General features: G+C 38.1%; 2 protein-coding genes and 1 long non-coding RNA gene across 4 annotated transcripts; 1 reads left to right on the forward strand and 2 right to left on the reverse strand.

Annotated features, from left to right (window-relative positions):
* Nucleotides 1–537: 537 nt before the first annotated feature.
* csrnp2 (cysteine-serine-rich nuclear protein 2) lies at nucleotides 538–12,960 on the reverse strand. Its single transcript, XM_059332962.1, has 5 exons — nucleotides 11,911–12,960; nucleotides 9,117–9,289; nucleotides 8,727–8,989; nucleotides 5,922–6,218; nucleotides 538–4,630 (listed from the first exon to the last, which is right to left on the reverse strand). The coding sequence occupies exons 2-5, from the start codon at nucleotides 9,274–9,276 to the stop codon at nucleotides 3,701–3,703; spliced, it is 1,650 nt and encodes a 549-aa protein (XP_059188945.1). The 5' UTR covers nucleotides 9,277–9,289; nucleotides 11,911–12,960; the 3' UTR covers nucleotides 538–3,700.
* On the forward strand, nucleotides 11,990–14,695 carry LOC131971477 (uncharacterized). Its single transcript, XR_009394389.1, has 2 exons — nucleotides 11,990–12,073; nucleotides 14,537–14,695. It is a non-coding gene; the product is annotated as an uncharacterized LOC131971477 (long non-coding RNA).
* tfcp2 (transcription factor CP2) lies at nucleotides 13,981–25,825 on the reverse strand. 2 transcript variants are annotated; one of them, XM_059332964.1, is made up of 16 exons: nucleotides 25,508–25,825; nucleotides 24,967–25,106; nucleotides 22,246–22,397; nucleotides 20,813–20,889; nucleotides 20,585–20,690; nucleotides 20,246–20,352; nucleotides 19,835–19,987; nucleotides 19,638–19,748; nucleotides 19,347–19,435; nucleotides 17,882–17,930; nucleotides 17,448–17,541; nucleotides 16,418–16,508; nucleotides 16,217–16,314; nucleotides 14,552–14,694; nucleotides 14,395–14,446; nucleotides 13,981–14,286 (listed from the first exon to the last, which is right to left on the reverse strand). In XM_059332964.1, exons 2-16 carry the CDS (start codon nucleotides 25,086–25,088, stop codon nucleotides 14,249–14,251), a joined length of 1,482 nt encoding a protein of 493 aa, XP_059188947.1. In that variant the 5' UTR covers nucleotides 25,089–25,106; nucleotides 25,508–25,825; the 3' UTR covers nucleotides 13,981–14,248. The 2 variants fall into 2 exon arrangements, with proteins under 2 accessions (XP_059188947.1, XP_059188946.1); XM_059332963.1 differs by having other exon boundaries at nucleotides 24,967–25,165; nucleotides 25,508–25,824.
* Nucleotides 25,826–26,161: the final 336 nt, after the last annotated feature.

Here is a 26,161-nt window from a genome sequence, read left to right on the forward strand (position 1 = left end):
ATTTTAATTACTTAATATACTGTTGTGTGGTGTAATTAATAAAAAATATCATGTTTTTTAGGTTAAATGTCGGCCTAAAAAAGTAACTAAAGCTGTCAGCTTAATGTAGTGGAGTACAAAGTACAATATTTGCCTCTAAAATGTAGTGAAGTAGAAATATAAAGTTACATATGTGGAAATACGCAAGTAAAGTACAAGTATATCAAAACTGTACTTGAGTAAAGAACCTGAGTAAATGTACTTGGTTCCATTCCACCACTGGTCATAAGAGGGATTAAGTTTATATGAGGATATAGACATTGATCCTGCTGATATACTTTAAATTTAAAACTTCCCGTTATGGTATTGAGCTCACTAAATCATCATGGGAGTCACCCTTTGTAATACTGCTACTAATGATAATATAACATAACCATATTTAGTCAAATCAAGGTTATGGTAAAAGATCAACAATGAATCCTCCATAACCTTTTTGTAAATCCTGTAATGTGAAATAAAGATTAATTATCTACTAAAATCAATACAAAACACATAAAATGTTTTTTAAATGACAGTTTTATTGTTTTTATTTTTGTATAAAAAACCTTTTTGTCCACTTTAGGCAACAGTTAGCATGAGAGTAGTTCTCACAGCTTTTAGATGAAGTCTAAACTTATCAGTCTTTTCAATAGTCACACACCCCTTCCACACAGAGAAACACACAATCACATAGTGTACTGGAGTTAATTTGATGCAGTGGTCCCAAACCCAAGTCTATTAGTAGAAAGCCAAGGACAAAAGCTCAACAATAGGCAGCTTTTAATCACCATCACTTTAAAGATGGTACTATTTCAAGGCAAGTCACGCGAACACAAAGGGCCACAATAAATCTAGATCCTCACAATGACTACAGGAGACCGCTTTGTTAAAATCTGATGGTTGAAAGCATCATCTAATTAGGTTTGAAACCACTGCTTTGGTGCAACTCTTAAGCAGATTTATATTAAGACATTAAAAAAAGGCAAAGAAATACATCAGACATCTCATACACGGCAGCATATCCTGTGTTTGGCGAGCCGTCACTGAAGCAACAGCTGTAATTTCAGGCAACAAAACAAAGGACTGATTTTGTGTAAGAAGAGTCGGCACACTTACGCAGATCAGTATTAATCAGACATAGCTTAAAAAGGACATTTAAAGACAGGAAATGTTATACGATTGCATTTACATACTCAATGACAAAACTCCCCATTCCAGGTTCGCCACATTAGTGATTTGCAGTGCAGTAGCTATCGCGTTCCTACAAGAGGCTCTCCAACATTTGACTTCTTACGTCAGTCATCGAGAAACAGCTCCTCAAAATTATATTTCAGAAGCACTTTATAATAACCATCATTGAAGTTATTTTACAAACAATAAAATGATAACAAACACAGTATGAACGTGTGTGTGAACGGGTGAATGACTGTAGTGTGTAGTGTAAAGCGATTTGGATAAAGGCGATATACAAGTGTACTCTATTTACCATTATATGTTATTCGACAGCTTATTGTTGCACACATTATAGCATTTTATTTACTATATAAAGTATTTATTTATGATTACAAATTGATTTGTAAACCATATATAAACATTATTTGGATGGCTATTATAAAGGTGCCACTGATGTTTATAATTAAATGATTAATTAATACTTTATATAACATTATATAGACATCATTGGTGCACAATTAACCACTCTTTTATGATCATGAATAAAAGATTTAATGTGGCAAAACTAATGATGCTTTTTAAACCACTTCATAATTAATAATTGATTACAACCCAGATTCCACAAAACTCGGGACTTCGTCTTAAATGTAAATAAATCAGAATGTGATCATTAACGCTTTGTGATATATATTCAATTGAAAGGTGAATATATTTCATGTTCAAACTGAAAATATACATTCGAAATGTGATGCATTCTGTTTATTTATGCCCCAACATTTCTGGAATCAGGGTTGTATCATAAGCATTAGTCGCAACTTTATAATATATGTTTATAATAATCAACCATTAAGAAAATATTAACTGTCAAACTAATATAATTATCATAATTATTAACAACTAACAAAACTACAACTACATTCAAAAGAAGTTGGAACACTGTTAACCTGAATAGAAATATAATATGTGTAAAATGTATTAAGGTGTGCAACAATAAACTGTTATAGAGTTACTAATCATTTTTCATTATTATTTCCTTGTTCAATTAACTATGAAGTTACCGTTTATCAACAATGATTATTATAAAGTGCTCCCCATATTTCTCATGATGGTGGGGAGAAAAAACAGTGAATTGTAAATCTGTAACATCAGCACCTTTCAGGAATAAAATATGTATCCTCACTAATATACTACCCCTCCCACTTTTCATATTACAGTACATACATGTGTACATGCACACACAGATGCATACACAACCTCTCTCTCACACACACACACACACACACACACACACACGCTGTACAGATTGAACATAAAATATACAAATTCAGGTTGTTGTCAATCTGTTTCATAAATTAGTAACATCACATTTGTATAACTACTCTTTCTGACTCTTTAAATGCTATTTTCTTCATATGGAATTTGACTTGATTTAGAATCATCTCTTCCTCACAGTATAACTCATTAAAAGCAAAGCAGACTGGGAAGATCTATTCTGGCATTTCATCGTAACTTGACACGACTGACTACATGGTTTTACAGTGTAGCAGTATGAAAGAAATAACATTTTCCTTTCACTCAAAAAAAAAAAAGACTGTGAGGACTTTAAATCAACAGCATCTAATTCACAAAAGACACGTTACTCAAAGAAATAATAAGTAATATCATAGGCATTGTAACTACACGTAAACTAGGTGTTTGCTGACAAACCGACTGCATTTGCACAAGCAGCCCGAGGTGAGCAAGACAACAACTAAGGCCAGTGTCAGCCTGCTGCTCTGTGTTGGTTTACCTTCATTACAGCAGAGCCACAACACTCGCTGCCCTCAGTTCACAATGTGCGTACAGGTCAAAAAAAAAAAAAGCAGCAACCTCGGCTCTGTCTTGCACATCGCAAATGCATATACAGTACACAAAAACAAGTATTTCCAGGATTATTAGGTCTATTTTTCAGCGGAGGATACTATCAGAGGCCTTCATTTGGCTTGACTACAGCACAAGTTTGCCGTAATGGAAATTGAGCCAGTAAGTATCTAAAGTCACCAGCTTCTCACGCACCGCAAAAGGATTTGTGTTTAGTGTTGATAGCTTTATACATCACCAAACAAAAGGCTTATGTCAGCATTCACACATTGTGTTTTCTGTTCGCTACGTTGGAAATTAACAACACTACTTGCTGTACTTTCTCATCAACAAACGACTCCTACACACAAGTGTTTTTATGTTTTTCCATTAAGGCCGCATTCATCACCCCCAACAGAATTACCTACAATGGTTCCTTGTAACTGCATCCATATTACTTCTGGGGAGTGATCTGTATGTGCTTTCAGCATCCCCCCTCCCTCGTGTATTGTAATACTCAAGCTCATTCTCCACATAATTCACTGACAGTCACTACAAGAGATTGCAACCTGTAATATTCTTGATGATAGCAGTAATAAATGTGAAATGTGTATTTTTTTTTTCATCTTAGATGAAGCTATTGTGCAAAATATCTGCAGAGAAGCTAGAACTAAACTTCAGGAGGCAGTGGATTAACTTCTCCATCCAAGCATGACTCCCGTTGGCACTGCACGTCAGGGAGGCTCTGCTGGGGAGTCGAGGGCTTCTCCTCCACCACCGCCACGCACTCCTCTGAGCACAGAATCACATTGGTCAAAGGCTTGCCCAAACTCTGCCTGCAGGTGATCTCTTCAGGCTTATCATCCTTCGACTCCTCTCTTCCTTGTTTCTGTTCACCTCCTCCTGAATCTCTCACCAAGCGCTCCTCCTGTTGCACCTCCTCCGCCCTGGGCAGGGTCTCGAAGGCTCCAGGCTCTATGGGACTGAGCTGATAGTAGAGCAGAGAGGTGGAGTCTTTGAGGAGGTCAGAGGGACTCTCCTCCTGGTTGTCAGTGATGCAGAGCACCGTGGCCCCTGTGGGGAACGGCCCCTGCAGGAGGACCTGCTCCACACCGGGCACCTCCGTCTGCTCCCCTCCCAAGGCAGCGGGCAGGAGGCAGAGAGGCTGCTCCGTGAGACCTCCGACGCCCAGCTCCGCCTCCCCGTCCGCCTCCTCCCTCTCCCTCCTCTCCTGCTCCTCCGCGCTCTGCAGGTGCAGCACAGCTGTCTCGTTCTCTCGCTCCAGGATGTCCTGCTCAGCCAGGAGATCCTGCACCTCCACCACCGTCTGCACCTCGCTCTCCTCCAGCTCAGAGTCCAGGCCGGTGACTGACGATAGGTCCGGTGAAGTGGGGCAAGTGGAGGAGGGCGAGGACATCTGGTCGGATTCGGCATACTGGTCCCCATTCCCCTGTATCAGCATCCTCCTCTTCTCCAGGTCCAGCTTCATGATGGTGTGCAGGTAGTGAGTCCTGACACGCAGAGGATTGAACTCGATGCGGCCGGCTACGTTGCCGCAGCCGTCCCGAGAGCAGCCGCATGGGAATGACATTCGATCCACCTGGTGAGGAAAAGAAAAAAAAAAAGTCTTTTCAGTTTCATTTTATTCCAACACAAGAGGGTAAACAATTATTATTATTAATAATAATAATAATAATAATAATAATAATAATAATAATAATAATAATAATAATAATAATAATACATTTTATTTGTAAAGCACTTTTCATTGTTAAAAGCAATCTCAAGGTGCTACAGAGTACAACAAGTTAAAAAACAGGTTAAAAGGCCAAAGCACAATGATACATTTAATAAAAGGCTTTTCTAAAAAGAAAGGTTTTTAGGCCTTATTTCTCTTTCTATTAGTCTTTACTGACTAATTAATATAACTTATATAAGTCTTATATATAGGCATTAAATGTTGAGAAAAGGACAAAAAAAAAAAAAAAAATTCTAATCTCTATTTGTATCAACAACATCAACAATATCAGGGCTGCAACTAGCGAATATTTTCATCATTGATTTAAACTTGATCCCGACCATTTTTTTTAGACTGATGCTGAAACTGATTTTAGAGGGGGCAAATGCATTGATAACCGATATGGGGGCCAGTATAGTAACTTTTTTTGATGGAATTTAAAATAGACCTTTTATGTGGATTGTGCACCGATTTTTCACCACTCTCTCAGAAAGCTTCTTTCTCAAACATAAAACTAAATTAAATAATATTATTATTTATTTTAGAAATTATAATACTTTATACAAACAATCTATTACACTGTCAGCCAATTCTACAAGTGATAACTGAGAAAACAAAGAATAAATAGCAATAAAATAAACAGCTAAATACACATCATTACTATTCAGTTTCAGTCTACTGAAAAATAATCACAAAAAAAATCACAGTAAGCATTTTCTGCATTATATATTTTGTTAAAAAAAATTCATAACATCTAATATCTGATAGCATATACACCGATACCATAGGCCTTTGACAGGCCATTATCAGCAGATAATATCAGTCAACTGATGGCTCAAATTTATACATCTGATTTTATTTTACTATAAATTAATGATTTGCATGTCTGTGTCTAATAATCCGCCCATGATGACAGAGTGAAATGCTCTAGGATGCACAATACCATGACCCTTAAAGTAAAACAGTTGAACGGAATTCAGCCATCATTTAATTTTAATTATTTACACCTGTGCTTCTTCTATTATGTTGTATCAAAAGATTTTCCCTGAAAATAAATTGAACGAATGACTTCAACTGACACACATTTTATTCAGCATGTGTGCAGACTGACAGGTCAGAAAACTCCACAGTGACTCTCTCCAACTGCCCTTACCTGGCACTTAATACCAGCTTGGCTGCAGCCGCAGTGGCGAGGGTCGCAGTACAAGCGGCAGTCGCAGCCGCATTCCTCCCTGGAGAGGCGGATGGTTCTGAGCTCAGCCTTCTCTCGTGCGTCTATGCGTGCGATGCCCGAGGCTCGCAGGAGGGCTCGGCGGCGCTTTGTGGGCAGCGGCTGGAGGAAGAAACAGTCGTCCACCTCCACCCCGTCCACGTCGAGGTCCTCGTCTGATACGTCCTCCAGAGTCAGCAGGTCTGCCTGAGCGCACTCCACTGTGCCGTTTCTTGTCAGCTGTAGGTGACAGTTAGAGCAGAACTGTGAGCTGTAGATAATAAGAGACTGATTCTATGTTTAAAGCTCAAGTGCATGATTAATAGCTAATAATTATCCTAATGAGAGATTATGTGGCCTAATCATCTTATGCTAGAACTTTCGGTAACACTTTCTATGAAGACTACATCTATAGTGCATTATGAGCGCATTCATAGTGAATTATAATGCTCATTATAATCAATCATAATGCATTATGACTGCACTCATAAACACATATAAAGCTTCATGATGCATTATATCAACAGTTATAAATATAGCTTATAATGACTTATAAATCCAAGTGTCTTATGAGTGCTCTTGACTGGTTATAAACTACAGGCTGACTGATGAGGCTTATAATACATTACAACTACTCATACCCCTCTATACACACACCTCAACAATCAATTGTTATAAGGACTCATAGGATGCCATAAGTATAAATAAATGATCAATGTATGCTTTAAGTAAAGTGAGGTTTTTTGTTGTTGTTTTTTTTCAATTCAATTGTTTTTGTATGTATTTGTATTGTTGACCAATGTTTGTGACTATGTGTTGAAACGTTCTATGTGCTGCCGTTCTTGGCCAGGTCTCCCTTGAAAAAGAGATCTTGGATCTCAATGGGACAAAACCTGGTTAAATAAAGGTTAAAAAAAAAAAAAAAAAAAAAAAAAAGGTTCATATAGACGCATCTATAATGCAGTATAGCTAATGAAAATGTGCTACACTTTACTTAACGCCAACAATGAAACATCATGATTAGCTATACTGCATTATAGATGCGTCTATATGAACCTCAATTTACTTAAAGCATACATTGATCATTTATTTATACTTATGGCATCCTATGAGTCCTTATAACAATTGATTGTTGAGGTGTGTGTATAGAGGGGTATGAGTAGTTGTAATGTATTATAAGCCTCATCAGTCAGTCTGTAGTTTATAACCAGTCAAGAGAACTCATAAGACACTTGGATTTATAAGTCATTATAAGCTATATTTATAACTGTTGATATAGTGCATCATGAAGAATAACTGATTCATAAGCAGCATTTTACTGTTATAGCTAGTCTGAGATGGAGTTGTGTTTTTATATTCATTTTAGTAACTATCTCAATTGCTTCCAGTCCTGGGGGTTGTGCCCTCTCACATGATAAATAGCAAGAAGGTAGGAAGAAAAAAGGCAGTTCTGAACCACAAATCCATATCATTGGGTTTTTTTTTTTATAAATATTGCTTAGTTTACCTCTTTGGGAAAAAGGAAAATATGGCTCCTTCTTTTCTACCATTCTTCCCTTTCACTTGAAGCAGGGCTCATTCAGAAAACATTCACTTGGTCAATCAAGGGTGCGTAACATTTTATAAAGACATCATATGTCCACACAGACCTATTAATGTAGACCCATTGGTGGCGGTTCTCGGAATTGTTGATTCAAGTATGACGAAAAGCAATATGGAACATAGTATGATTTCGTTTGTCACTTTACTTGCTCGAAGATTGATACTACTTAATTGGAAACAAAAGACAGCCCCAACTTATTAAAATCTTATGACAGATGTTATGAGACATTTAGAGCTGGAGAAAATCAGATTCTTACTGAAAAATCAAGAGGGAAAGTTTTATAGAATTTGGCAGCCGTTTATTGATCATTTTAACAACAACACATAGTCTGGCAAGTTTTAGAAGTGCTCTTAACCCCCACTAGAAGGAAAGAACTTTTATTTACCCTTTTAACCCATAAGAACCCATGGTGACACCCGTGTAACAAACACTTTAAATCTTCTATAATCTCCCATATTCAGCTTTATGCTTCACCTTAACTCATTAAATCCTTAAGTGACTATACTCAACACCCTAGTGTGGTGGTCAAGTGACTGTGATAAGAAGTGACTTCTCCAAAATGTGGCTGTGAACGGAAACAGAAATGTGAAAAATTTTAAAAGCTTATTTTTTCTTACTAGGCCAAGTTCCAACCCCTTTAACAATTCTAATCTGTTACTAGTTTGTCCTGTATTGCATTTAAGTTGTTCTGACCATATTTCCTAAACAAATTAAAGTCACAAATGTGATATATGTTGTGGGGATGCAAAGGAAAAGGTAAATTTGTGTCTCTGTAAGCAGAAAATGTGTCTATTTTTTTTCTATTTTAAAATAAGAAATATCATAAACATAAATATCACAAACGCTCAATGTAACATTTATGTCACATCACAGATCTTTGACATTTAGGGGTAGTATTTTTTTTTTTTTTAAACATCAGATTTGTGTTCTATGTGGTCCACTTATAGAACACATCCTTTAAGGATAACTGGGCCTGGGTTCTTATGGGTTAAAAAAAAATGATTTACTTTGTATTTTATTTATTTAAGACATCATATGCAAAAATACTGTATCATTGAGCCACAACAAGGCACAATGATTTACCTGAGCTCTTCCCTTTAATCCACAGATCAGTCTCACACTCTCACATAAAACGTGAAACCTACCTTCATCTTTCGGGCATTGAGCTTCTCTTGGCGCAGGTGCTGGCGTAGAGTGTGCCGGTGGCTCGTCTCCTGTTCCCGTGCAAACTCGCCCAGCGTGTAGTGTCTGATGGAGGAGTGGTGACGGGCCATGCCCAGGGAACTACCCCCCTGGCTGGGCACGCTAGTGAATCCCTGCCGCCGGGGAAAGTAATACACCGTCACAACATCAAAGCGAACCCGTTTCCCCCCCGGGGACGGCTTGTGCTGTCTGAGGATGGAGGTGGCTGAAGTGGGACGGAGACATTCGGTTTGTTATACATGAGTAATACATAGAATATTTCTGCTAATTGAGTGTTTGAGTGGGTTTTTAAAGTGTATTGCCTTTAACGTGTGTCTCCTGTTGTTCCTTACGGGTAAATGCAGTGCTGGAAGGAGGGTTGAGGCTGTCGCAGCTGTCTGCACTGTCACTGCTGGAGATGTCATCGTCTGAGTCTTTAGATGTAGAGAATGGAGAGCTGTTGTCCACCTCTTCATATCTTCGTTTGAGGCTGAGGGACGAACCTGCCTCCATGGAAACTCGGTGTCTGGTGGCGCAGAGAAGAACACGTCAACACCAGAAAATGTGAATCAAATGATGTGAAAAAGTGGCCTCTCCGTGGCTGATTAATGAGACACATGTTTTTTGGCACTGTGTGATATTTGATTAAACCTTAACGACAAAATGTTCTGGTATATTTAATATCAAACTGTTATTGTGTCAGGTCATCTCTTAACACCAACACAGAAACAAAAAGGTGACATCAGCTGTTTGGTCCTGTCTCCTTTCATCTGTATTCCAGCTCCATCATTTCCAGTCTCTGCACCCCCCAATCTCACATGAAATCCTACTTTGAAATCATCAAGTCTAGAAATGTCACCATGGCAACTAGGCAAGCATGGTTTAGGCGAGCAGCCTTGAAGCAAATGATCTCCACGGCTTTTTTTTTTCTTCTCTTAGTTCTGCTACAGTGCAGAGGGGATCGATATAAGTGAATCAGAAAGTGAACACTGATCAATCAAACAGCGGGTTGAGGTCAAACAAGGTCAGTGAACGCAGCATGTTATATTGTGTTACGCCCTATAGGTCTGTGGCCAAACTGCCTCTCACAGAGTTTTGTATTTATGATCTGAATCCATGAATATAGACAGTGTTCATCCCTAAGGGCTTTCACATTAGTATTCCCTATGAATACAGTACTTTTAAAAGGTAATCAGTAGTTTATTATGCAGCTCTAAATCTGTATGAGGCACATTTAACTGGGTTTTAGGTGCTCTGTGTAAGATATGGCCAGATTTTTAGTTTAGAACATTCAAAAATGGTTCTCATCAACAGCATGTGAAGAAATAACAGTTTTGACATTATGTCAGAGATATCTACTGAAATGAGCATGTTAACCAGCTAGCCCAGCCTCATGTAATATCACTTGTGCATCAAGAGGCGTCAGTGAGTCATTGTAGTGTCTAGTCTGCCTTCAGAGAGGATGAAGAACCAGACACAGCTACACTATTAGCAGTACAACAGACTTAAGGTTACACATGAATTGAGATTCTGCGTTTAAGAGACTGCAGAAATTGTTAAGTCCTCTTAGAGACTCTAATTCCATTGCGGTAGAGATTGCTTGCTCAGCAGAGTGCACAGAGCTCAACAGCCAGGCAGAGAGGAGCCACAGGCAGCAAGAGGAAGCAGAAGTGAGGCAGGCCAGGATCCATGCTAGGCTAAGTTATCTTTACCAAGAATAATAACTATAATAATGAGGTTTTATTAATCACCTTTTCCATCTGAAAGTGATCCCAATTATATTGTTTGCCACTGGTGTTGTCATCATAGTTGTGGTATGGACTCCACCATCCACTAGAGTAGGAGCAATTATATAGCAAAGAGCAAAGTATATCATTATTGTTATAGTTCTTGGTGTGGTCAGCTCTTAAAAGGCAGACCTGCATAAACCTTCTGTAACCTGAATCTGTCCCACACATGCTCTCTTATCAATAAGCCGGACGACATGAGACTGCAAATTAAGAACCTTGGCACGGGTAGCTGTGTTATGGTGATATCTGAGACCAGGCTGCATGAAAACATACTGGACAGGGCTAGCTACCGTGCAGACCCCACACCAGACTCTGCATTGCATCGTCACCTGTGCCTCCTCTCGGCTTGGCTCTTTGGTTTGGAGCTAGACTCTCTAGGGACACGTCCATTGCTGCCCCTTGTTTTTAGCTCATGTGGCCAGGAATTACATATAGTGCCTTTAACATGCTTCATGCTACTGACATCAACATGCTGCATCCTCATTCTTAAATGGGACAGAGCCAAATTAGTCATTTTCCAAGTTCTCGAATGGGAAATCAAGCCTTGAAGAGGACTAATTCGCATGATATTGTACAATGTAGTTTTTCCCGAGGCTGAATAGAGAGACGTGTCGGGATGATGTCATTTAGAGACAAATCCTGGAGCTGCTCTGAGGACTGAATAATGAAACAACTGCTGCAGCCATGGTGATCGTACTGGGATGTGAGTACACTTCCTGTTAAAACAAATAGGATGTAATGTCTCAAACAAAGATGATGAGAGTGAGAAACTAATCAATTAATGTCTTGATGCTTATGGGGTAATGTCGTAGTAGTAGAATAAATAATTGAAACAACACAAAAATTCAGTTTTAATGTGAATTTTTCCATCCATGTTCGTCTTTGGAATGAGGTTTTAACCTGATCTAACACACCAGACGAGGCTGTAAAGTCTCACATATTCAGTAAAGATGCTAGTGTGGTTACAGCATGAATGTGAACCATTTTCCACCTGGGGACTCCAATATAAATAGGGCAAATAGAGCAGAGGCTGAATTGATAGCCGGCTCATTTCCCTTGTGAAAATGAGACTCCTGTTCCTTTAAGGATTTAACTTGGGCAGTATGCTTAAAGACAATTGTGACTTCACGGTGTATTTACCTTCAGGGGCATGCAGTGTTGGTGAGGTATTTGTTAAACTGTGTACATGCAGCAAATAACTGTTCTGTTGGGGGAGGTTGGATATTATCAGTCTGACAGGCAAAGGCTCAGCCGCCCTCTCTCTTCCCCCTTTTTCCACAAACACACACACACACACACACACACACGCACACACAATGGCAAACCGCCCGGTTAATGAAATACTAAACCCTCTTACCTGGGGCAGAAACAGGGACCCTTATTCCAACCAACTCGTAGGTTGTTTCTTTCCAATGTGAGCTGCACATCAATCTTTCAACGCCCAATTGGTTGCTTTCTCTTTTTTCCTGAACCAAAACCGAGATCCAGGCTGCAGCCAATGGTAACCTAAAGTAATCTGGGTAAGAGCTTGTTAATTTGCAACACTTATATCTGACTATATGAGGCTACTTAAGCTCCATGCTCATTGTTCTGCACACTGAAAGATCACGAAGAAAGCAGGAGCTTGTCTATTAGACCTGCGGGTTTTATTTAAATGTTGCATGCCTATCTATTTAAAGGACACACGGCAGAAAGAGGGACGTCATATGATTAGTTGATTTCCCAACATTTTCGGTGCAACATGAATAATGTAAATCAGCCGAATGTCTTATCTTCCTGATGTAAAAGGCTTGAAATGCTTGGCGATGGAGAAATCCGCTGACATCTGTGTTCGTTTATCCTTTTTCTCTCACCGGGGCGGGTTCAGTCGGCGGTGCTTACTTCTTGTCTTCTCGCATTAACGCGGATTTTGGCTTCTTTTTTATTTAACGACTGGTTTCAAAAATGTTGCAAATGTTGGGACGAGAAGACGCCTTTCTCCCAGTTTCGCCCCGGCCCCGTTTGTTACAATGTAACAATGGAGGAAGAAATTCTTCCCAGTTGCCGTATATATACTTATTGTGACATCACAGGCATGCCCTGCGCCGGAGCATGCTGGGAAAGGAAGTTTTTTTTTTCCTAGCTTTGCTTCTTTGTTCATATTGTGCAGAAACAACCGTGTAAAATTTGACAGTATCTTGACAGGGATGTCATTGAAAATAAACTGGACTCAATCACATTCACAGCTTACATTATTATCACTATTCCCACTATTATGTCTTGTTAAAACTACAGTTTCCATGACTAAATGAATGAATGAATGAATGACTGTGCATGTCTGCAGGTAGCAGGCCTCCACATTTTTCCAGCAACAGGGAAAGCTATTTAATATTAAAACAATAATGTCACTTCTTTTCTGAGGAGCTGAAGAACATTTGGGTAAAAATCACATTTTTTTTATTTTTGCAAACATTATCAGGAGACAGACAACATATGGCGGCCGGTACATGGATAAGTATTTTAATAATGCTGATGCAAAGATGGATATCTAAAAGTCAAGCTATTGATTTCAGGCAAACATTACAATGGACTGAACATGAACTAACCACATCTTTTCACATGCAGCTCTGGTGTGCAGCTCCACGACATGTATTAGTATTTCGAAGTGGTAACATCCAATGATGAAGAGATGAAAGTATGTTAAAAAAAAGATTTTAAAAACTGCCAAAGAAACACATGATTCTTTATGAAAACATTTAAAAAATAATGATCTATTTACAAGTAATGTTGGAGAAATTATAAAAAATGATGTGCTAAATAAGCTGATAGGGATAGGAAGCACATGGAGCAGGGATAGTTTGCTGGTGTTGCCACTGTGATCACTAACAGACAGTGTTTCATCATCATTCGAGGTTCATAGGTAACAAAAAAAAAGAGTGCCATTACGCGCTCTACACTAACTACAAGGATCTAACAGTGTTTAGGTGTCTGGGAAAGGGTTTTTTCTCTCCCAAAAGTAACAGTTCAAAGCTGTGAAAGACTGTCAGTGTTAGCCTTTAAAGGAATCACGTCACCGATGTTATGGCGGACAGCTGGATTCCTGCAGTTTCCCTTAATATCCTGATTGCAGATTTGATTACTGTGTGATTGTGTGTGCTTTACCGGGTTTCTTGCAGACTGGCTTAAGTGGATCCCTGTAGCATGAAAAGGTGAAATCATGCAGCACTGCAGGTTGAAAGTAAATTAATGTCAGTCATGATCTCTCTTCTTTTTTTTTTTGTCGCTTTGATTTTTTTTTTTTCCTTTTTGCTTGTTTGCTTGTTGGTTTGTAAAGAGGTGACAAAGTGTTTCTGAAGCACGGAGCTTTTGGCACACCAGCTCAGCTAACAAATAAACATCTGTGATAGCAACCTTAGTGCCACAAAGCTCATTCATGACACATAAGCGACAAGAGGAAAATGCAACCACTTAAGGGAGACAATGGCAGGGTGAGAAGGAGATTGTTCACTTCACTGTTGTAACTGTCACTACCTCAAAAGTAAGACAATAAGGTATAGTGAGGAGAGGGTCAGGTGCTTCAGTCACAGGTCCTCCTAGCAGCCTTTTCTCCTGCGGCATCCCCACATATTCCAGGAACGACGAGGAATATGAAGATCTAGGGGGGCTGACTGGATCGGGTCTAAAGAAGAGAGCAACGCTATTCTCCAGCCTCATATTCACTTCAAGATGATGTGGTAGCCGTCATTCGTGTCATCTGGAAAGGAAAAGCGGAGGGGGGGCGTTATAAATAAACTTGCAATGATTAAGGAAATCAGGGCTCTATGTTAAATATAGAAACAGACAAAAATAATTTTACAAATACCTTTCATTGTGTCCAAAACAAAACATACTTCGTCCTGGAAGTTCTGAATCATCTGTGAAGAGAATAAATGTTTAATGTCTGAGGGAAACCGTTTATAAGCATTTGTAATGACAACTCATCATCCGTGTCTGTGATGGGAAAGTGTAGAGAGACTTACCTCGTCACTGACCAGCACGTGGATGCCAGTGGGACCCTGTTTGAAGATCTGATTAATCTGCCTGGGGGAGATGTTAAAGAGCTGAGCAATCTTCTCCGTCAGCTCGCCAGCTGTGAGCTCCTCCAGGTAAATGGCGTGATATACTGCGAGGAAAAAGCAGGTGCAAAAACACACAAATTAAATTTAAGTATGTTATAATTGTGTCCCCGAGTAAATCTTTAAATGAGTTAACTTGATGTTGTGGGTGTCATTAATGTTTTATTGTGTCGATAAATTAATGTTTTTGTTTGTCGTTTAGTTGTTTTATGAATGTGTTGTTAAGTTGGTGAAGAGGCTTCTAAATTTGCATGTTTTGTCTATTTGCAGCATGTTGAGTTCTCAGGGCCACCGTTGTATTGTGTGTATTTAACCCATAAGAACCCATGGTGACACCCGTGTCACAAACACTTTAAATCTTCTATAATCTCCCATATTCAGCTTTATGCTTCACATTAACTCATTAAATCCCGAAGAGACACACACTCAACACCCTGGTGTGGTGGTCATGTGACTTTAACAAGAAGTGACTTCTCCAAAATATGGCTGTGACTGGAAACAGAAATGTAAAAAAGTAGCTAATTTTAAAAAGCTTATTTTTTGTTAATAGGCTAAGTTTAAACCCATTTAACTCTTCTAATCCATTAATAGAGTGTCCTGTATTGCATTTAACTTGTTCTGACCATATTTCCTGAACAAATTAAAGTCACAATTTTGATATATATGTTATGGAGATGCAAAAGAAAAAGGCAAATTTGTGTCTCTGTCAGCAGAAAATGTGTCTAGTTTTTTTCTATTTTAGAAATATCACAAACATAAATTCCATAAACGCTCAATGTATCGTATATGTCACATCTCAGATCTTTGACATTTAGGGGTAGTATTTTTTTATTTTTTTTTAAACATCAGAAATGTGGTCCACTTTTAGAAAAAATCCTTTAAGGATAACTGGGTCTGGGTTCTTATGGGTTAAATTTACTTTGAAAAAAAAATCCTAGTCTGAGTCATCTTGTGCAAAACAAACCAGCAGCAGCTTGTTCGACATAAATTCAAGAATAGGGTAAAACATGATAATATCATAACATTTCTTTATGGTAAATATGAAGCTTCAATCAGCAGACGGTTAGCTTAGCTTAGCTTAGCACACAAAACTGGAAACGGGGAAACAGCTATTCCGACTCTTTCCAAAGGTAACAAAATCCACCTACCAGCACCTCTAAAGTTCACTAATTAACATGCTATAACTTTCTTGTTTGATCTGCATGAATCAAAGTGTAAAAATGCAGTGGTTTCTGGACACCTTACAGTTGCATGAGAATATTATCAATCTTCTATTTAACTCAATAAAAAAGTCAAATGATTGTATTTCCAATTTTTTGTTATATTGAACTATATACATGTTACATTAAGAACAGCAAAAGAAAACTCAAGTTAATACATCAAAGTTCTGTCATCTGTGATGTAAAGATAAGCAAAGATTTTGTCAAAATATTTCAAATGTTTTTGGGATTGACACTTGAATATATCCCAATGTTTGATGTTATGATGCAGTGATTTTGAAATGTGCCTCAAGTTTATTCATGGCTTTTGCTATAACAAAACATATATAAACCATTAACATGTACTGACCAAAGAAAGTGTTGGTGGCAGCATCTCCATTTTCATGTTTCGGTTGCTGCTCCCGTCCCTCTTGGCAAACGTAAATGGTCAGCCTCGGGCGCACCACCCTGGAAGGACAATATGTAGAAATGTATGAAACCTTTAATTTTATTCTTTATGTATTAGGTAAGTGGCATATTGTTAGACGGGATTCGTTCGAAGAAGACCCACCGTCCTTTCAGTGCATTGAAGAGTCTTATACCATCAGCGGGCCCGCAGATCTGAATGACATCTTCCCTGGTCAGCTTCAACAGGTCCGCCCCTGGAGCACAAACACATGCACATCTCTGTTAACTCTTGAATAAGACCCCACAAAAACAAACTGTTAGGGGTGCACAATGAATTGTAATTTTATCCAAATCACAAAAAGAATAAACAATATTTATTAAAGCAAAAAATATGTGTCAACTTATCATTCTGAAGTAAGCTTTTGGAGTTTTTCAAATTCATTCTGCACACATTTTCAGCACAACCTCACCTTTATGACCTGATAATTATTTTTTCACTTTGACTTCCTGGATCAATGTTTTGAACACAAAAAAGTTTAAAAAATGTGAACACAGGTTGTAAATATGGAAACATACAAGAGTTAAAATGAGGATAACATCTATTTCTATAGATTTATACTAAATATATACTGGCATGTTTTAAGCCAGTACTTTAGAAGGGAAGATGACGGCAGCGCTCAACGATGCTTCGTATTTTTTACATTGTGACGTCATGAAGAAGTCATATGAGTGTTGTGCTGCTGCAGAGATGTCCTGGCCTACAAATCTTATTTTACAAACTTAATTAAAAAATGTTGTTTGAGGTTTGAAGTTATGGGTGTTGCCATCACAAAATGTTGGCTCCAGAAAAATGCCCCCACTATAGATTCCTTCGTTAATATTGTAAATCAATTACATGTATTAGAGCAAATGACTTACTCAGTCAGACTTCAAAAAGATTTAGGGGAAAGACGATGGCAGAAATGGCAAGCCTATTTGGCTAATGAGTGAGACTGTATGCGTGTATTGGGTATTATACTACTATCTTCTGGATTTTACTGATCACCCCTGGACCTTGAATATGGGTAATTGTTCAGTGTTTTGTATTTGTCTTTTGTTTTACTTTCCTGTACTGAAAAATGAAAACGATCTATAAATAAAGAGTTTTAAAAAAAAAAGTTATGGGTGTTGAAATGTCCCGTATGCCATTTTACCTGAGAAGTTGGTGAAGAGCCGACAGAAGGGAGAGAAGCGGTTTCTTAAAAGCCACTGTTGTGCATCCTGTGGGTTTGTTGTGGGTAACAAATTCTGAGGAGAAAGAAAGAAAAAACAACAACCAATAAAGATTACCTAGTGCAACAATCTCAAAGAGTTATCCAAGTAGAGCCTGTAGAAGGCATGTGTGCAATTACTGGTAATTTCTAAAACTACCTCCTGCCATTATTAAATGCTTTTATTTACACCTTAAGGCAGGTTGGGTTTATTCTTGTTTTCAAAGTGCCTTAGAGAATCTACAGGGAGGCAGAGGTTTACCACCCAGGTGTCAGCTTTGCATTTGTACATGTAACATTAATATTGACGTGCAGCAGCTCAGGGAGGCAGGAGATATCCAAGCAGTGAATGCAGAAAGTGATGCACTTGTACTTACATCTGCTACCTGAACAACAGGCTCAGGCTGGTGGTTTGGGGATCCATTTCTAAAAAGAATTTAAAAAGTGTATTATATGAGAGAAGAATATGGAAACCAAAATTAAGAAGACTCTAAACACAATGGCCCTTCATTTATCAAATTAGCGTACGGCAGAAAGTGAGCGTAAAGTTGGCATAAGATCATTTCTATGCAAGGCTCGGCATTTATCAGTGTGAGCGGAGGGTGCGATCAGATCTCACGTCTGGTCGGAGAATTGATCTTGGATGGATGGATGGATGGATGGATAGATGGATAGATGGATAGATGGATAGATAGATAGATAGATAGATAGATAGATAGATAGATAGATAGATAGATAGATAGATAGATATACTTTATTTATCCCAGGCTGGGAAATTACAGTGTAGCAGCAGCATTACACACAGAGACAATGACAACACAATTAAATAAAAAGAACAACCTAGGCATACTTCAAGCAATAAAATATAAAAATACAATTAAATACAATAAAAAATAAAGTGTCTAAAGAAGAGTATGTATTAAGGAGTAGAATAGAATTCCAGTGCAGAATAAATATGAATATGCAGTATAAAAATGTTGGTACTATGAAACAAATAAGGTGCAATGAACAGTGTGCATAAAAAAAACACATAAAGTGCATAGACAGTATGTAATGAACCAGACTATTATTTGTTATTGTACAGTGTGATGGCATGTGGCAGGAAAGATTTTTTGTATCTGTCCCTTTGACAGCGACTCTTAGACTATAGTATCAATGTTTTTTAATGGTGACAAAGCAAAACATGTTTAGACTACATCATTTATCATTAAAACATAATTTAAAATAAATACACCCTGCGACCATGAAATTCTTTAATCAGAATACTAGCCGAGGCTATTGAATGTTGTTATCTTGTGCTATTTAGCGTTATCCGGCTCTGACACCGGATCGTCATCGTCCGTGCTCCAAATGTAAAATATTCACTGAACTTGTTTGAGTTTATAACTATAAGTACTTTTATTTCATAATCCTCCGTCGCTGCATATTTCTGTAATATGTCTATATCGCTACTGTTGTTATTTGTAACAGTGCATGTTGCTAATAAAGCTGACTTTGGGGGGGGGAAAACCCTCTTTTTGGCAGTATTGCGTTCGACGGTGTCGTAAACTCTGGAGCATCTGAATCGGGTAGATATTAGGGCGTGACATTTAAATTACGCATGTTTCGAGCCGCCACATTTATCAACAGTCGATCATTCTTACGCTGTGATTGGAGAGATACGATCGTTTGATAAATCCCACGTGAACCCTGTCGTAAGACAAAATACATACGCTCAGATATGCGCTCGTTTCTACGCTCGTTTCTACGCTCGTTTGATAAATGAGGGCCTATGTGTGTTCCTTATGTTATGTTTAATTAGATTAAAGCAGCATTAACTATGAGGCATTGACAGAACTTTACCCTTCTGCAACAGGGAAGCTGTTGAGTGTGCTGTTGAAGCCAGGAGATGGAGAGTTGCTGACATATGTGACCTCGGGCCAGGGACAGCACTGCAAAACAACAACACGTCTTATTGCGGCATCTTATTTTCATATCTGAATAATGTCTTGTCAATTATGTATTTTATGCAATTGTTTTATTCAATGTCTCGTAGGGTGGATAATCACCCTAACTTCACTTATGAATGAATATGGCTGTGTTTTATTTTAATGGTGTTTCTCTATTTAATCATTCATCCCTTTAACAACCAACCTCTGTCAGGATTGTGGTTTTATAGGAGGACTGGTACTTTTCCTTTTCCTGTGGGGCCCTCTTCTCCATCTTCTCCCTGTCAGTCTTCTGTTTTCTGTCTGCACCTTTAGGCTGAAACAGGTCATGTGGGAGTCTTTAATAATAATGTCATAAATGACAAATGTTTGCAATGAAGTACATCAATGTCTTTTATTCACCTTGAAGACTTTGACCTGGCACGAGGCAGAGTGGAGGTGTTCTGTGTACTCTTCATTCTCATTCTCTTTAAACGTGTCGATCTGGATCCGGAAAGGCACACCCTTTTCTCCTCCATGCTTTCGCATGGTGAATTCTGTGCTAATGCAGTGTACCTAAAAAAGAAAGGAATACAAGATTTAAATCTGTATATGCATGATGAAATAAGATTTTAAAAAATTGGGTCAGTAAAATTAATAAACAAACAGATCTTGGTATTAGTAATTACATGTTGCAGAATGACATTCATTTATGGACACTTTGAATAGATGAGTACACCTAATGTGAACAAGCTTAGCCTCAAATTACTGCCATTGCTTTTTATGAATGAAAGTAATTTAGGAAAACAACAAGAATGTTGTTCGTCATGCTACCTGGATAAAAACTGAGGTTCTTTTTGATGGGTCCCAAAGGAACTCCACAGTGTTTAGCTGAGTAGGGTTAGCCCTGGGGTCGATTATGCCGACAGACATGGGGATATCTGCAATAGATCAATATAAAAAAAAAGGCCGTTATCAAAAGAGTTCTTAATGCACAGCTTTTCTCCATAATATCACCATTGTCATCTAAGCCATGTACTTACAGCTCAGACCAACAGTCAATATCCTGATTTTATCCAAGAACTACTGAATGGTTAATATGCACTGCAACATTCACACACAAATCCTTCTGGATCCATTAAAGCAGACCAGACTTTTTTTTTCAGTGCTCACCCAGGTCCAGGATGCGATCCCCGGGCCTGTTCCAGCGCCAGCCCTCCAGCTGCTGGTGCTCTGTGTACTGAAGTCGTCGGTCATGAAACACCACGCGGATGATGCTCTGAAATAATGATAATTCAACTTTTTTTTTAACAAAGGATTCAAGACAGATCTTTATGCTACCGATGCATGTTTGTAATTCTTTGTACTGGCAGACCTGTGTTGTGTTAACTGGCATCTTACCTTCACCATTTTATCAGTGATTTCCGGAAGTTCCCCAATTTTCCGATTGTCAAGCATTCTAATTTCATAGGACTGCCCTGCAATGGAAAGTCCATATATTGAATAAAAATATCAACAACAAATATTCACAGTTGATATCCAATCTTTGTTGTCATTCTAATCACAATAAGGCGCTCCCATTGCAAAGAAAAATGCTTTAAGGGACACTGGCCCCATGCACAATTTCTACATCCTTGTTTGTTCAGTCATTTCAGACAGAAAAAAATCATATGATCATGATTCAATATGTTGCTCGTGGTAACAGCTCACAGTATAACATAAACTGAGATACAATCAGGATACAACTACAGCCCGACAGGTATATTGGTTGACTGATATTATCGGCAGTTATTGACCTAGCAAAGCCTTATCGTTATCAGTTTATATGCGGTCTGATATGTATACAATATACAGGGTGCCCATAAAGTTTCTTTACAATTGAAAATATTACAAAAGGCAATTGATGAGATATCTTAATAAGATAGTGGCTATCAACATTTTAAACATTGCATTTGTGTATTTCAGGTACCCTGTTGATGAAACAGGTAGTGGTAAATGAACCCCTATAAAAATGGCTACTCCTCAAGATAAGGCACAATGTGAATCATGGTTTGTTGAAAAAAAATTGCAGGAGACGGTTTCTCTCCATCTCCGTGCCTCAGTTTGACTCGCGGGAGCCTGAGAGACGGTGTTTGGAGTTGACGGTAGAAAGCGAGGAGGAAGGCAACAGTCTAACAACCTATAGCGAACATGGCAAGAAATCGAGTACCGTCTTGATGTGCTTCGTGCAACTAATGGTGCCCATGTAGAGGTGTATTAAATGAGGCAAAAAAAACTTCCATATCTACTCCTAATTTGTGTAATAATTTCCACATATTTGTCTGTTCATCGTCTTTTGTAATACATTTTTTAGGTTGTAAAGAGACTTTATGGACACCCTGTATAATGCAGAGAAAGTTGCTTGGCTTGATTCAGAAATGAACACTGTATTGATGTTTATTTAGCTCTTTATTAAGCATTATCTAGATACATATATTGTTTGTATAATGTATACTAATGTATATATGTTATCAATAAGTTTTCCCCTCTAAAATAAGTATCGGCTTCAGTCTCAAAAATCCGATATCAGTTGGGCTCTCGATACAACCCTAATATCTGTGTAACACAAAAGAAAAAGATATCCCTAAACAAACCCCTACAGACCATATTGGAATTTTATTTCCAGTTTGATGACACCCCAAACCTCTAATTTCACTGTCATTTCACTATCATGCAGCTTACAAAATATCTAGAATTATTGTTAAAGGCAGTTGAATTTGCTGTCAGTGTCTCTGGACATCAGTCAGTTTACACAAATCTGTAAAGCACAGTGTGTCTGGGATCCTGCTGCTGACCTTGGTTGAGGTAGGTGAGTGTTTCATCATGCAGTTTAACGGCTGGCGAGGTAGCTGCACACAGAACATACTGAAAGGGAAGGATCTTGTTGTCGCTGTCTGGAGGCAGGTTGGATTCCTCCTGTTTGAAGATGGGGAGGGCGAGCACATCGCTGGAGACAGAGACAGAAGAATAACACTGTTAGTAAGCTGCCAAAGGCTTTTAATAAAAACAAGTCCACACAAAATTAGAAGTGATTACTTTCAATATATTATATTGAGTCTTACACAAGACTTGAGGCTGAATGGTTGGTTACTGTGTTTATTATCTCTGCAGTTCGTTAATTATAATGAGGGAAGACTACTAAATACCAAGGTATCCAGTAAGTCTCTCATTGTTCCACTCAACAAAAGAATTTGAGCAACAAGCATGCACTTTGCAGGTTGTACAGTATCATTTAACAGAGCACTTAACCAGCCAGAAAAACGGCACAAAGGAGAGTGATCTTTCTCCAGCATGGCAAAGTGCTTCAGTCAGCAAAACCTAAATGGATTTCAGAGAATTTCCTTCATGAAAAACTGAACACAAGAGTCATAAATATCTATTTGGACTTTAAACTCTTTGACAAGTCCCAACAAAGACACAGAACTGAGTGCAGATATATTTATAGAAATGTGCCAGAGACGTGCTGCATAGTGACAGGATGAGTCTAATGCCCCAATCAAGAGTCATCAGAGTATTCTTTATCTTCATCAGTCACCGTGCAGAATACTGCTTTGCAACTCATCTGCATGTGCTGATTAATTTGCCCTTCTGCAATTAGTGCAGGACTTTACATATGGTGCATTTAGAAGGTATTCAGACCCCCTAAGCTTTTATGAAAAAGAAAATAAATTAAATATCAAATTCACACAAGTATTTAGATATTTAACTTAGGTTGGGTTTAGGGATTGGACAAGATTTTCATTAAAGAAATCGCTGCACTTTTCACTGTTGGTAGAAGGTGATGAAGGACGCCTAGTTTCCTTCAGACTTGATGCTTTTCAATTTCAATGAGCAGAGGCTTCTGTCTGGCCACTCTGCTTTCAAGCCTAGATTGAGTGTTGCACTGAAGGTTGTCCTTCAATTTGTCCATTAGGCTCTTTGTCATTTCTCTTACAAAGGCTCTTCTACCCTGTTTCAGTTTGGCCAGCCAGCCAGCTCTAGAAAGTGTCTGAGTTGTTCCGAACTTCTTCAATTTTTAGTAAGTTCCTGAACACCTTCAATACAGTGTATGTTTTTTTTTGTAGCTTTCCTCAGATCTGTGCCTCGACAAGAGTCTGTCTCAGAGCTCTACTGGCAGTGTCTTTGACCATGTGGTTTGTACTGTCAGCTGTGAGATCTTAAATAGGCAGGTGCGTGCCGTTCAAAACCATGTTTAATGTCCATTCTACTCTCAGTTTATTTATATGGTCTGAATACTTGTGTTGATATGTTATGTGTTATGTTTATTTTTTAAATACATTTGCAAAATAAAAAAGGTTCAAACTCATGTTTTTGCTTTGTCATTATGGGGCATTAAGTATTATTAAAAATATTTAAATAATTCCAGCATAAGGCTTCAACATAACAAAATAGGACAGATGGAAAGGGGTCTGAATACTCGTTGAATGCACTGTATGCATGTATGAATGATACAAAGTGTTAAGACATTTCTCCAGCTCAAACTGTTGACATAAAGCATACCTGACAGAAAATGTGAAAGACTTTACATTAATAAAAAAACATTTGATTAGAGAGGAAGGTTTTTATCCCTATCTGATTATATTATACTTATATATTTATAATAAAATAAATAAATAAAAATATATATATTTATATACCAACTGCCTCGATATAGAATCTCCAATATATTCCACAAACTAGCTCAAATATGTCCTATTGTCATTTTGGATTTTGATGTTTGAAGTAAAAAAACATAAGAAACCAACTAAAAAGCAAGTACAACAGTCAAACAAATACTCTAATCCAGGCATCTGACAATATGCCATTTTTATACCACGATTATTCTGGCAAAAATAAATGCAATTCACTATGTTATCCCAATGATCATCAAATATGCTTACTCTTAAAATGGAATTAAAATATACATGAAATAAGAAGACTGAAAACAGTAAATAATATAAATTCTACTTGATTTGAAATGTTATCTGTGCTCAGATTTATGATTCTGTTGTAAAAAACTGTTGTTAACTGCAGTCAATTAGTCGGAGACGACTTCACTGATACCAATGCGAAAAAATCTGCACTGGTGAAAACACCCAGGCAAAAGATAGGAAGAGAGAGACAGCACAACATTGTGCTAATGTTATGACGTTGGTTGCAATTCAAAATAAATCCGGAAATCAATATGGGTCTGTGCATTAGTGAGCTGGATAGCTTTTCAGATCACTTGTGACAATATATGTGATTAGTCTGATAATGGAAATTCACCACAATCAAATTACTGTGCTTTTTATCACCATCAGTTATAATATCGTATATTGTCCACACACTGCTGACAGCTTAAGACATCACAGTGAGGATGCGAATACTACCACTGTTTACAAATTAAACAAATTTTCCATTTTAAAAGGTCTGGATTTCAAGAAGTCAAAATTAGGATGACATAGTTGGTGGTGGTAAGTGTAGCACTTGCAGCACCCATGTCCAAAAGTAAACTTTCCGCACATGGCTCAACCAGTCCAACACTCATACAGTACCTCATGCTGTACGCCCCTGCACCAAGCTCCTGCCCAATGCCCGAGAGACTGGCATCAAAGTCCTGGACCAGACCGGACTCGATCACTTCATCCGTGAGAGGCAACTTCAGAGTCCACGACATGGTGACGGTATGCGGGACCTTACGGAGTGCAGTTCGGGTTAAAGCTTGCGCCAAGTTTTTCCCACAACCTTTCCAATCTTTAGTGGAGAGAGTGAAATTTAAAAAAAAAAAAAAAAGTTTTGTTATTATTGAACGTGGCCTCAACTTTAAAATCGTGTAAATTAAGACAGCATGTGGATACTTTATCGCACAACAAAGCAATAGAAGAAACAGCTGTTTGTGTAATTGACAGTAACAGGTTGTATTGCTGAACAAAAGCAGCGCTCCTGAGGTTAACGGGACCGTTAATGGTAGGATAAACACGTTTTATGCAACCGTGCACTGATGCACAGAAGCATATAACTCGTATAAAGCGATATAATTTTCAAACTCCACTCTCTTTTATTTAGCTAGATAGTTGACGTAAACAAATATCATACCTTTAAGTGAGAGTGTAGCTTCTTGCTAACACTGCGACAGTTTCATGCCATCATGTCTCGCTCCTTCGCCCCAGCACTAAAATAAACATGACGAGCTAACCACTACAAGCTACACAGCCTGCCAGCGAACTATGCAAGAATAATACTTCTTTGCCTCGCTTGCTGGAAATTCACGGGAACAGATTTTTCCTGGTAGACATATCTATAAATAGAAACACAACGAAATGAGCTCAGACTCCTAAAATAATTAATATAATGTCTTGCTTTTGTTTGTTTATCTAGCTTCGTCAGGAAAAGGAGCTACCGTAACTTCCGTTTCACCTTCTTCTTCGTGTCATTATTTTACTGTACGCGCAAAGAAATTCAGGGACTCATTACCGCCATCCACCGCATATGGCCGGCAGCACATGAGGTAGAGAAAGGAAGTTTTATATCACTTTTAAAAAATTAATTCGTGAATTTATCAATTTAAATGTACCTTTTTTTGGAAAATTCTATATTCTACAAGTGATTAACAGCAAAATATAATTTAATGTCAAACTTTTGTGCTTTAAAATTGATCAATTCTTACAAAACAGGAAAAAAACCTAAACTTTTGGACTTCTTCAAGCCGTTGAAAGAGTATGGATGCTCCATCACTGGGGATCTGGATAA

This window comes from Centropristis striata, chromosome 5 (genome assembly GCF_030273125.1).
Source record: "Centropristis striata isolate RG_2023a ecotype Rhode Island chromosome 5, C.striata_1.0, whole genome shotgun sequence".
NCBI lineage: Eukaryota > Metazoa > Chordata > Actinopteri > Perciformes > Serranidae > Centropristis > Centropristis striata.

What these genes read in the sequence shown, in the direction of transcription:
- csrnp2 (XM_059332962.1), bottom strand. Translation starts at nt 9,276, where the DNA reads ATGGAGGCAGGTTCGTCCCTCAGCCTCAAACGAAGATATGAAGAGGTG. An exon ending in TTCCAGCACTGCATTTACCC is followed by an intron (nt 8,990 to 9,116) that starts GTAAGGAACAAC and finishes GTCCCACTTCAG; the next exon opens with CCACCTCCATCCTCAGACAG. An exon ending in AAGCTGGTATTAAGTGCCAG is followed by an intron (nt 4,631 to 5,921) that starts GTAAGGGCAGTT and finishes TTTCCTCACCAG; the next exon opens with GTGGATCGAATGTCATTCCC.
- tfcp2 (XM_059332964.1), bottom strand. Translation starts at nt 25,088, where the DNA reads ATGTCGTGGACTCTGAAGTTGCCTCTCACGGATGAAGTGATCGAGTCC. An exon ending in GCCAGGTCAAAGTCTTCAAG is followed by an intron (nt 19,749 to 19,834) that starts GTGAATAAAAGA and finishes GACCTGTTTCAG; the next exon opens with CCTAAAGGTGCAGACAGAAA. An exon ending in GCTCTTCACCAACTTCTCAG is followed by an intron (nt 16,509 to 17,447) that starts GTAAAATGGCAT and finishes TTTGTGCTCCAG; the next exon opens with GGGCGGACCTGTTGAAGCTG.